The sequence below is a fragment of the Apaloderma vittatum genome, unplaced genomic scaffold, assembly GCF_000703405.1.
Source record: "Apaloderma vittatum isolate BGI_N311 unplaced genomic scaffold, ASM70340v1 scaffold12428, whole genome shotgun sequence".
Taxonomy (NCBI): Eukaryota; Metazoa; Chordata; class Aves; order Trogoniformes; family Trogonidae; genus Apaloderma; species Apaloderma vittatum.
The window spans coordinates 7,465-19,538 of NW_009732459.1; the positions used below are offsets into that span (position 1 = coordinate 7,465).

The window sequence follows — 12,074 nt, forward strand, 5'->3', positions numbered from 1 at the left end:
ACCTCCCAGCATTTGAGAGATCCCTGTCTGCTGTCTGACCACACAGTCACTCAGTCTAACACCCACAAAAGTCTTTTCTGCCTGGCCTCAAACCAGCCCCAGGAGATACAAGAAATGCATTCCCTTGTTGATAAACACCATGTCCTTACCTCAGAGCTGCAGAATAAAGACATTTTCCCTGTTAGTATAAACCATGTTGCGTTATATGGACCAACCTGAGTCTGTACAGTCAAAAGCCTCCTTGTCTCCTCTCCTGGCCTGGCAACACTTGTCTGTGTCCTGTCTGGGAAACTGGTCTTGGATGCAGTCTGTGGCTAGAGTAAAGATCGTTCCAGGAACAAACTGATTTGAGAAAAAAGGGGAAATTACTCAGCTACGCTCTGAGACAGGAAATGGAAGAAGGAAAAAAAAAAAAAAGGGAAGCCAGAATGGGTGATGGCAGAGGAGAAAACCACTGGTCACGTTGCAAGTGATCAGCATTCCTTTTGCAGGGAGTTTAGATTCATTCTGGCTTTGTTTTCCAACCTGTGCCAGCGAGGGTCCACAACATTTCTTTGTGCAGTGGTCAGAAAGACTAAAAAGAGTGAGGGTCACAGGCCTAGGTCTGTCCAGCTGATTTCAGGGGACAAAACAAGCCATGGAGTCAGAAGAAACAGTTCAAATGGCCTTTCAGCTCCTAACATACTACTTTTATAAGCAGAAAGCAGGTGGCAGCAAGAACTCTCTCTTGGTTTAGCGTTCAGCTGAAGAGGATGATTTCTATAATGATGCCTCTAATTTTGGATGTCCTTAAGCTTCAAGCACAATTACGACAACTCAGGATTTTGCGTGAAAGGGATTCAAGCCTCGGCAAAGCAAGGAACATAACCCACGATTCCCAAATTCCAGGCTGTGGCTCTAACAGCAGATAAAGGAGCAGCAGAGCAAGCAGCATTGTGATGATGTTAAGCACCCACAACATCCCTCTGACTGGACTCCCTGCCTTCCCACAGTCCTTGAAGAGCAGCTGCAACAAGAACTCACCAAGACTGCTTTAAAAGAGTCTTGAGATTATATGTGCTCCGATACCATGGCAGCATGACACATTTTCCCATTAGCTTCCCACTCTTTTCTACTTCCCAAGTTTCCAGAGAGTTTCTCCGTGTTATCACTAGGAGGGGAGCAGAGATGCTCAGAGATTCAAGGCTGTGCTTCTCGCTAGGCATTAAATTAGCTTTATGCTAAAACAAGACACGGTACTTCTATTAGCTCTGCCCTTGCTGCAGGTAACCAGAACGTCTGCTAATGGACCCATCTAGCCTCAGGCTCGGTTCCACAGTAACAGATCAGTTTATCCTGAAAAAGAACAGAGACAGCTGCTTCTTACAGAAGGTTTTTCCACAAGCAGTTAGGATTACAAGGGCATCTCTCGAGGGGCGTTTGCAAAGGACAACAACCACTTAGAGCACAGGTCACACTTACACTGGTGCCTGGCTGGGGCTTCTGCATGGCCAAACTTTGGGCTTCATGATTTTAAGCCTTTTTTTTTTTTTTTTTTTCCCCCTCACCCGCCGTGTGGTGAAGAGCACACAGAACTGCAGAGCAGTTTCTGCCACATCTGAACTTCTTGGAAAAGTGTTATCTACACTGGCTCATTGGATATAGGGTGCACGGCAATAGGAAAGCCATTCCAAAACGCTTCCTTTTCCTCCACCATATCTTGACACCCAATTAATGTTGGTACCCACTGTCACCGACCCCAGCTCTGCCCAAAGGGACCCCCCTGCATAGAAGAGTTGTCCCTCCCAGCGCTCTGACCTCACCCCCACTCTCGGGAAGCTGAGCCAGTGCAGTGGAATGAAGCTTTCTGCAGCACTTTCCCACTAAATGTTATCAGCTTTGTCTCCTTGCACCTCTCTCCAAGACAGGAATTGCTGTTTTGGGAATGAAGAAACAAGTTTTCGTTAAGTGATTTGCTAATGTCTGTACGGGGCAGGCTGTGGCAGAATCAAGAGAGAATCTAAGCCCAATTCAAGCCTAAAGTTTTAGCCATGTGCATGTTTGTTTTCTCCATTCTCCCTGGTTTTCATGCAGCTTGCAAACTTCTTCTCATTAGCAATCACACACATACACACATTATTAAAACACTATTTAGCAGTAAAAAAAAGACACAGAATACATCAATAATTTTTAAGTGAGAAAAATAAAACATCTGTATTTCAACAAATACTCAAGACTCATTTTGATACAAAATTAATCTGCTGCTTACTCAGCAGCATTCAGGCAGCTATCAAGCAAAACCACTGTCACAGCACTAAAAAAACACCCAGTGAACAACACATTCTGAACACAGAGAAAGGGTCACATAAATAGGGGCTAACAGAAAAAGGAAATAAATAACCATCATTGCTGGTTTCCCCCGAGATCTCCAGCAATCTTCCCCCACAGCATCTACAGCAGGGGCCAGTCTGAAAGGGAACAGTACTGGTTTATGCCTGACAGACTTCTCTCCAGCTGTTTCGTTTCATTATGTGTAATTCAGCTGACGACACAGACTGTGTCAGGCAATGGAAAAAGCCCTTCTCCTCTCTTCCCCAGGTCCATCTGGTCAGTTTGTTGGAAGGGTTAAAAGTGAACAGTGCAAAGAGCACCTCCTGCTGCCACGCAGGAAGGCGGGTCGCGTTCAAGTGGCTCCTGGAACAAAGCACAAACAAGGCCTGTTAGTCATAGCCCTTTTATAGGGAAACTGCCCTTTCGGAGTTTCTAAAAACAGTTTTAAAGAACCCAAACGGTCTCCATCTGGTAACTATGCGAATCAAACACTGCTTGTGTTCATTTGGCCTATTTCACCAAAAGCCTCAACACATACTAACACTTCACACACTCCTATCACCCTATAGAAGCCGTCCTGTTACACAGGCAGAGAAATGAAGCCATACAGGTGGAAAAACAACTCCACCAAGCTGTTCAAAGATCAAGGGTTAGACAAACCACCGAGGTACCCATCAGTCTTAAGCCTCAGCTTCCCACCAGCTCTTAATCCTATTCTTCACTTCAAGACTCACCAGCCAGGCTACAGGGAGCAAACGACACAAAGACTTGGGCTACCTGCCCAGGACCTAGAGGATCGCCCGACAACCCCGAGCAAGGACACATTCCCACCGGTCTGCTGGGACCTGCAGCAAGGATTTACTTGGGCTTCTGCTGCAGGGGTTTAGCACCCCTCTAGGTGTAATACCAGTAGGCATTAGCGTGGACTACGAGCCTGCCCAATGTTTGAACTTCATGACTTTTGTCTGCAATTTTATCATGCAGATATCAACTTTTGCTCCCCCAGAAAATCCAAGTACTAGCCTTAGTCTATGATTAACGAGTGACTGTAACACTGTATCCTCCAGGAAGTAGAGAAAATTTCAGTCCTTTCCTAGGGTCCTCATTCACTGTCTAAGCTGTACCACAGACAAATACGCTCCAGGCTCTCAAGCAAGAAATGCAGGAATCACTGAGTAGCTACTAACATATTACCTTCTCATATCCTCCTCCTCTTCCTGGAGCGGGCACTTCTCCTGATTTGGGGAGCACCGGCATCAGCCCCATCGGTGCAGGAGTCCAGGACAGGCTGTGCAGCGTTCTCTTCAGCTCCCATGTCCTGCAAGGTAAGCAGAAGAGGCTCTCAATACCGCGAGAGCAATTGCAAAAGAACCCTTCAGCCATCTTTTTATTTTGTGGAGCTCAGCAAGATTTCCAGAACAATCTGCTTCCCAACTAGAGCAACTCTGGGCACAACTGTTCTCTAGGGAAGTCACAAGCCTGCCCCAAGTGATGCTTTAGCTTTCACTGCTGGAGCCAGACAGTGCCCCAGACAACACGGGTCAACATGAACTTATTTCTCATAAAAGGAGAACATAAAACATATCCCTTTTTCACTGAAAAGCACTGGGAAAACCACCTGACTGTAGCGTTACTAAAAGGCGTGGAAGGGAGTTGGGCGGAAGACGACACAGGACAGAGGCCGGCAGTAAGGTCAGCGGTGAAGAACTGCTGGTGACTTCTGGACCAACTGCTCACAGTTCAAGCTACACTGAACTTGGCCCACACTCAAAAGTCAGAGCCAGAACAGAAAGATGACTGCTGGCTCTGACTGTGGGACAGCTCTGATTTTTAGGCAGCTTTACTCTCATTCTGTAGAAACAGCCATTTACCTCGCTTATTGACCTTCAGTAGTATTTTGTTGGTTTACTTTGGAGCCACAAAGAATTAAAATGCAGGTCGGAGGACACAACTTCCAAACCACACTTATTCAAAAGGACCAAATTTCTGCTACACTTAAACACTGTGGGGGTTTCACTCTGGACTCCAGTGCAATATTTAGCTGGTAGTAACTCACTGCTTTTAGGCCCTGCACCTCTGTTTTACCTGATTCAGTAAATCAGCATCTTCGCCTCCAGCCTCATCCCTAACCGTCCCGTCCAGCCGGGCACCTGTTAATTCATTCTCACAACTCTCTTCCTCAGACACCTCCTTCTCACTCTGCCACTCCTCTTCGTCGCTCTCTTCATATTGCTTCCTGCTGGCTGACAGAGTTGTTGTCACTTTCGGAGGAGGCAGAGTTGCTAGGACAGCTGGGAGCGTAAAGGCTGCCAGGAATCTGGCTTTCAGCAGGAGATAAGCAGGGTTATCACCGAGTTGCTGCTGCACCAGTTCTGTGATAGCGTGTAAATCCACGCCAGTGCCCTCACCCTGACCAGCATCGGAAGGCAGAAGACGTGCCGCTTGCTCTTCCAGAGCTGCTTTCTGCAGAAGCAGATTGGAGAGAGTTTTTAAGTTGCACAGGAAAGGTGGTAAGTAAGGCAACCTGGTTTGCAGTGATGGTACTTGCACACCTTGTTTCCCATTCAGCCACTCCTTCACTAGCCCCTCATCCTCAAGGGAAATCAGGCTAAAGTCAGGCAGATTCTTTTCCGCACTGGAAGTGGTTGGCTGGGGCGGACTGGCAGCGGGCTGCACAGCTGGAGGTTTGGAGGCAATAGGTCTGTTTTTCAGTGCTCGTGCAGCAGAGCCATCGGAGTTCCTCGGGACATTGGTGCGGGAAACTGGATCTCCTGGCTGGAGCACAGTCCCTTTCGTGATGATACTCGAAGACGATCGGTTTGTTGTAATGGAGTCACAGCTCTTTCCCAAGCGAGACAGAGTTGATGCATGTTGGGAGTCAGACCCCTGTGTGCTTACAGGGAGCTGTGTCTGGGGGAACAGCACGGCACGCGGGGCCGCTGCATCAGGTGGAAGAGAAGTTTCAGCTGCAGCAGAGCCAGAAGCCTTGGAGGAGTCCTCTGAACGTGCAGGCGCTGCAGAAGAAACGCTCAATGAGCCGCATTCGGGACTCGCCGAGGTCACACGCAGAACTGCGGAAGGGTCAGCTGGCTTTCCCCAGGGCACTGCTTCTGTCAACGGGGCACTCGATGCTTTTGTCTCTGCACTGCTGGGCTGAGCCGTGTTTGCTCCAGCTGGCACAGCAAGCACTCCCAAGCCAGAGCTGCCACTACAAGTCCCAGTCGCCTGACACTGACTTGTGTCAGCAGGAGCCGGCAGCCCTTGGGGAAGCCGCACCACAGTTTGCAGAGCAGTGGGGAGCAGAGCCTGTGGTGTCACGACCCAGGTGAAAGGCAGGATGCTGCTGGGAAGCAAATGGGAAGCAGCTGGTGGAGTGACAAGAGCAGGCAGCAGACCGACCGGCCTCTGTTGGGGCCCACTGCTGTTCAGCTCACAGGGAACAGGGGTGGAGAGAGAGAGTTTGTTGGTGCCAGACTCGATGCCGACAGGCACCACTGCAATCCCATGTGGAACAAAAGCTGGGTTTTGCAACACTACCGAAGCTGAGCTACCAGCCAGGACCTGATTCCTGCACCCTCCCTGATTTGGGGCCTTCTCTGCTGCCGCTGGATTCACACCTGGAAAAAACCCTCCTTCAGGGGGGCCAGTTTCCAAAGCTTCCTCCTTGAGTTCCTTATCGCATTGCATCTCTGTCCGTTGTGAGGAACCAGGGTTTTCCCCAGTTCCTGGCACTGATGAGGAATGTTTGTCAAGCACAACAGCAGAAGCTGAACCTGCGACAGAAGTAAATGCTGGCAGTGGAGCTGGTGCACACTGTACTGGGCCAGTTGTACAACCAACTGCTCCAGGTTTGCTGCCTGCTTGTGCAGAAGGAATGATCTGCTGGGGCTGGATTATCACAGGCCCCGAAACCAGCATCTGTGGGGCAACAAATACTGTCCTCTGCATGGCCTTCTTAGCCCGGGATTCTCTCAGCCGTTTCTCTCTCAGTAATTCTGAGACAGTTTTAGGCTTCTGCCTTTGCACTTGGGCTGGAAGAGCTCCCTGCACAGCAGGAGTGCTGCTCTCCGAGACAGAAGTGGAGGTGTCCCTTGCTTTTAAGGCAACAGGTCTGGTGACAGCACTTCTTGGTACGCCCCTTCGGGAGTCCTTCTGAGCACAAGATTGTGATGAACTGCCTGTAGAGGAAGGGAAATAAAATTTAAAAAAAATTAAAGGATTGAACAGCATTTACAAAAGTCATTTCTTAGCTATAAAGCATTGAGTACCCTGCACAGAAAGTAGTAAAATTCCTGATTCTTGATTTAATCAAGCCCCATCCTGACACCCTTCAGATAATTCTGATGCAGCAAGCTTACCACTCGCTCAGTAATGACGTGATTTTCCCCAGGAAACCACAAACAGGCTAAGAATCCAGCCAGGATAACAACTGGTCAGTGCCAGCACATTCCCTAGAACCTACAGCCAGCACCTTGCTGGAAAAAAGCATTAACAGCGGGTCTATAGAACTGGTGGCCCAGTGCCACTGGTCCCCCAGCCCTTCAGGATTTTTTCCAGTCCTTACCAAAAGGTAACGTATTTAGCCAATAACTGAAAAATCCAAGAGCTAGCAAAAAGAAGCATGACAACGTAGTTTTGTACCAAAAGTTCTCCTTCAGTTAAACCGGTCATTAATGTAACGGTGATGAATTAGGAAAAGTTCTCGCACATCATAAAAATAAATGTTCTGGTAGGTACCTGAAGAAGTCTCCATATTTTGGGAAGCCTGCCAAAAAAATTATATTCAGTTATACTTCTGAGATACCTTAAGATCATTATAACAGTAGAGATGTGAAGCAAACCCACATCTGCCAACACGCTATACAAGTGGCCACATGGCTGGCATTTTATAATACTTCTGAACAAAACCAAACGGAAAACAGACACACACTGGCCACACAATTAAAAAAAAATAAAAAAGAAATAAATCTCTGCTTTAGTCAAGACTTCAGTGGGAAAAGCTTACAAACAGACCATGCACAATACCTGCTGAGGCCTGCCTGCATTAGCCCGAAGAAGCTCTGACTGCCTTAACCTTCTCTCACGAATAATCTTCATGCAGCCATTGGTATCAATCTGAAAGAGCTTCAAGATAATAAGAATTCCGTTAAAATTTGACCGAGAACAAAAATGATCTGGTGGGACCAGTGACAGAACCAGATGGATGGGAGAGGCTTCACATGCAAAGATTCTTTTACACGCACAGAAGTCCTGACAGTATCAGATTTTGGGTGCAGGATTTATTTAAGAAACATCACACACAAGCCATGAGGTCAGATTAATCCACTGATGACATGATTTGTTTAAGAAACAAAGGTAAACCATTTATTTAAGCATCAGAGACAGAAATAAAGATTACCACTGTTGGAAAGCAGATAATGGTATTTAGACTGTAAAACCCACCTGAATGAGAAGTGTGAACAGGGGAGTGCTCCTAAGACCGATCGACTTGATCTTCTCTTGAATAGAATCAGCTAGAAAAAAAGTCCAACATCCAGATGAGCTGGTATTCACAAGATACTGGCAAGTAGTGACAGAAAGTAGGAGTAATACTGCTCTCAATGGGTCACCAGTACCTTTTGTCTGATGAAAAGCCATCTTCCCAGTTTGCAAGGTGCAAGGCAGCAGCACATTGCCCACCCAAGGTGTCACTGCCATCAGAAGCTTTCTGTCAAGGTTCAGCCTTCTCCAACGCTCTCTCTCCTGGCGATAAGTTTTCTCTGTGATGTTTTGCTGCCCCTCAAGCTTTTGGCCAACAGATGGACTAACTCCAGATATTTTTGTTAAAGCGTTGGCAGAAGGTTTTAGCATCTTCAATTGCTGTGTATGAATAAATATATAATTAGAGTTTTAATTAGGACGGTTCTACCACAATTAGCCCCAGGACAAACTATCCACGAAAAAAATTTATGTGTTTTTCCTCTTGGGAAGTACAAGTAGATATGTGATTCATTCAAAAATATTTCCCACTAAATACCCCCTGGCAGCGCTGACATCACAAGAGCAGACAAGACAGAAGAGGCACTTACAAGTTTCCTCAGAAAGCACGTGTTATGTCTTAATGCTCTTCTCACGTTCTCCAGGGTAACTCGCAGCACTTGCTTTCCACACCTGGAAGCCTTAATACAAAAGCACACAAGAAAAGATAAAAGGGAAAGTATAACCCCCAGAACACAGCACTTCCGTAGCCAACAAACTTGTCATCGGTGCAACTGGCCCCGCAGTCTAGGGCACATATGCACCTCTTAATGCAAAAGTGAGAATAATTTTGCTTATGTGAACTTAAAGAGCAATTCAGACATTTAATAATTTGCTAAGGAGTATCTTCTGCAAACATGTGCTAGGAGGGTTTGTACTGTTCTAGCATCTGATCTGGGGAGAAAACCCAGCCGAAAATCAGATACAGATGGATAAATAACTTAATTCTTCCAGTCTCAAAGCTGACACACCTTGTCACCAGGGTAGAGAGACACCACAATTCACTAGACAGTTCTTCTTTATGAAGATCTAAAAAAAAGGTTTGTTTCTGGGGCTCCATGCAGGAAACAATACAGCTATTTTCTAGGTAATGCACGGGGAGGCAGCGCTGGAAACTTTTGTTTAATGCCACAGCTCAGTTTCCAGCAGCACCCCCCAACGGCACAGTGAGAAAGCAGCCAACGGAGGCACGAACTGGAATTTGCCATCTACCCATCACCGACTCTCTACTGCAACAACTGCACTGCCCGGTCGCTTCTGATCTAAAAGCTCCAATCCCAACAAGAACCAACTGAGAATCCCAGGATTCACCTTGTTCATTGCTTCTACTGGATCCTCCACGACAACGTCTGTCGAATGCGGGCGTGCGATGCCCCTCAGGAGGGTGTTCAACTCCAGCGGTTTATCAATAGCTCTGTCCTTGTCTCCATCAGATGCTGCAACTGGAACTTCGCTGCTACTGGTCTTCACATCAGCACTCACAGGAGAGAAAAGGGATGGAGTTTGGTACCTGCCTTTGTTGGACTCCTGTGTATTTGTCCGTGTTGGTACCCACAAATCAATACTGGGAAACGCACATTCCTCCTTGCTTGTCGTCTCTTCCTCCGAACTGTCTGTTAAATCCAGTTCGATGTCTTCACTGCTGCTCTCTGAAGAGCTGGAACTCTCTTGTACGTGTCGGCGTTTTGTTGGCCTAGATCTTTTCTTCTCGGTAAAAAAAAGCACGGACAAGTTTTAGCCACTTTTCAAATTAACTTCAGACCTTCAGAACAAAAGCTGCTTTAAAACAACACCTTGACTGTGTGAAATCAATGTTCATTTTTTGTATTGACTTCACAGGATTTTCCTTTTAGTTTAGAGAATCTTAAAGAAATGAGACAGGTGACACAGCAGGATTTTGTACAATACCTTAGACCCAATCATAAGTTTCCACTTGCTTAGACATTGGGAGCCAGTGCGATGTGGCAATTCAGAAGCTATTTTACTCCAGTGACCTAAAAAAGATGAGAATAGAGCACACCTGTTAATGCAACAAACTGAGCGACAGGCCTTTTCGGTGCAGAGCATTATACACACATTATACGCACGCTATACGTTCCCTTGTACAAGAAACAGAGTTACAATACAAACGCATCTCAAAATCTTAACATTCATTAGTGCTCTCTGATCAGATTTTGCACTACTATGCACTCAGCTCAAGTTAGAAACTACAACAAATGAACCAGTGATGAAAACCCCAGCAAAACTACACACTCCCTTGCAGCAGTAAGAGAGCACTTAGAGGAAAGCTTAAATCAAATGTCAAAAAGTTTCAGTTTGTCATGGGAAGTTCTGTTAAAGAAATAAAAGAACTTCTTCACAGGCTCTTTAGTGGGGAACTTGCTCTGAAGTTTTGCTAACACTCCTATAGAATTCTTTACTATACAATCCCACAATAACTGAATTTCCAGAAACAGACTACACAGTATAAGGAAGGCTACAATCATTTGTATGAAGCAGAGCCTGCTGGTACGAGCTGCAGGCCTTAAAAGAGAAAACTTATATGATAAATTCCTTAATAATACTTCTCTAAGCTTCTTCAGATTAAGCCACAGAAACACTTACCCAGGCCATGCTTTTGAACCAGTTCAATTAGTTGCTCCTCTTCCTCTAAACTCCACTTGCCTTTCTTTACATCACAGTGCAACGCTTTTAAGTACCTTCAAAGTGAAAACGTTAAAGGAACATTCAGTTTGGCTTGTACAGTTCTGATCATCACCACATACCCTGAGGCTGAACAAAACCAGCACTCGCTCTCAGATCTTTCCTTTTTGTAAAGGGCCTCATCCCTTCTTCCTTAATACAGCACAGCTACAATCCCTTTGTTCCTAAAAATATCAGGCCACGCAATTAAGAATTACAACAAGCAGCTGTAAAACGGGTCACTGAAATGAGGACATACTGCACGCTGAGTCTCCTGAAGTTGAGTCCAAAGCTGAAAATTACTCAGCACCTCCTTCCCGATGTTCAGTGACTTCTCCTTCCCGATGTTCAGTTACAGGAAGTCACTGACAAGATCATTTTTGCAGACGCCCAGGCAATACCTGGATGACAACCTTCCCTCCCTGTGTGTATTCACTCACATTTAACAACCCCTTCGATTTATCTTGAACATCCTTCCAGCTTCTGCTAAGTCACAGGCAACAATGCACGGTTCTGTTAAATTCAACGTCAACTTTTTGACTTCTGTAACTACAAACGCAGGGTTCTGTGGACACAACGTTAGCGACTGTACTCAGGCTGTTTTGTAAGAAGTGGCGAAGGTGAAACTAGTTTGAGCAAATCAACCGTATTTGTAAAATAAGCTGCACCTTGACTCCATGCCATAAACTTGAAAGCACAGTTGTTACATTTAGCGTACGTACCGATCTCTGCACTGAGCATCGCTCCTCCCTGGCACTTCTGTCCGGATTTTGTACCAGTCACGCTCTCCATACTTCTTAACTGCAGCCAACAGCATCTACGTTAACCACACACAGCAAGAGTTGAAACTTTCATCAGTAATAATCCTAACGGGCCTGAGACAGGAGCAGGTGTGTTTGTTCCCACTGTGCTGTCAATCTCTGAACAGCCGCGTTTAGGATGTTCTAAGCCCATCTTGTTCCATTGTACATTTGTTTGTGCCACTGCTAAAGCTCAGATGTAGCAGACATGTAACACCTCAGCAGTCCAACCTTCCCACCCTCTGCACCCCACAATTCTAGTCATCAAAGAACGGAGCTTACAGCATCTTCCTCTGGTGTCCAGGGTCCTTTCTTCAAACTAGGGTCCACGCTCTTTGTCCACCGGTAAATCAGCTGAGCAGAATCTCTTCCTTCCATGTAATACGCAACTAGAAAGGCAAAGGTCTATTTTAATGTCTGCTGCAAACAGTGCTTCTTCCTTTACTTACATTGTAACTGTGGTATTTTCAAATCCAGGACTGCCATAAGCAGAACATGTAATTTTCAGTTTATATACTCAAAGAAATGGTACACAACGAGAATTCATAGGAAAAACCTCATTAATTCCTTGAATCAGAGCAGGCTGGCTGTTCTAGCGTGAAAAAACATTATCAGACATAAGCCTGGGAGAATTAAAATAAAACAATCATTACGAGTGAACGGAAAACATTTCCCCTTGTAGGTCACTTACTTTTCTTGTACGGGATATGACTTCCTACTCTCATCTCTTGAACAAGCTCTAAAAGCATCTGATCTTCACTTCTG

At 45.9% G+C, this 12,074-nt stretch overlaps 1 protein-coding gene across 1 annotated transcript in view; it reads right to left on the minus strand.

Moving 5' to 3' along the window:
- Window positions 1–3,508: 3,508 nt before the first annotated feature.
- Window positions 3,509–12,074, minus strand: part of SNAPC4 (small nuclear RNA activating complex, polypeptide 4, 190kDa) — a gene marked incomplete at its 5' end in the record, with an annotated part of 14,157 nt that continues 5,591 nt past the window's right edge. Inside the window, 13 exons of the mRNA XM_009875543.1 lie at window positions 3,509–3,628; window positions 4,396–6,488; window positions 7,048–7,075; window positions 7,336–7,434; window positions 7,753–7,823; window positions 7,926–8,169; window positions 8,379–8,468; window positions 9,139–9,531; window positions 9,736–9,821; window positions 10,432–10,526; window positions 11,232–11,326; window positions 11,592–11,698; window positions 12,001–12,071. Coding sequence (XP_009873845.1) covers window positions 3,509–3,628; window positions 4,396–6,488; window positions 7,048–7,075; window positions 7,336–7,434; window positions 7,753–7,823; window positions 7,926–8,169; window positions 8,379–8,468; window positions 9,139–9,531; window positions 9,736–9,821; window positions 10,432–10,526; window positions 11,232–11,326; window positions 11,592–11,698; window positions 12,001–12,071 — 3,592 coding nt within the window. The remainder of the gene's footprint in view (window positions 3,629–4,395; window positions 6,489–7,047; window positions 7,076–7,335; window positions 7,435–7,752; window positions 7,824–7,925; window positions 8,170–8,378; window positions 8,469–9,138; window positions 9,532–9,735; window positions 9,822–10,431; window positions 10,527–11,231; window positions 11,327–11,591; window positions 11,699–12,000; window positions 12,072–12,074) is intronic.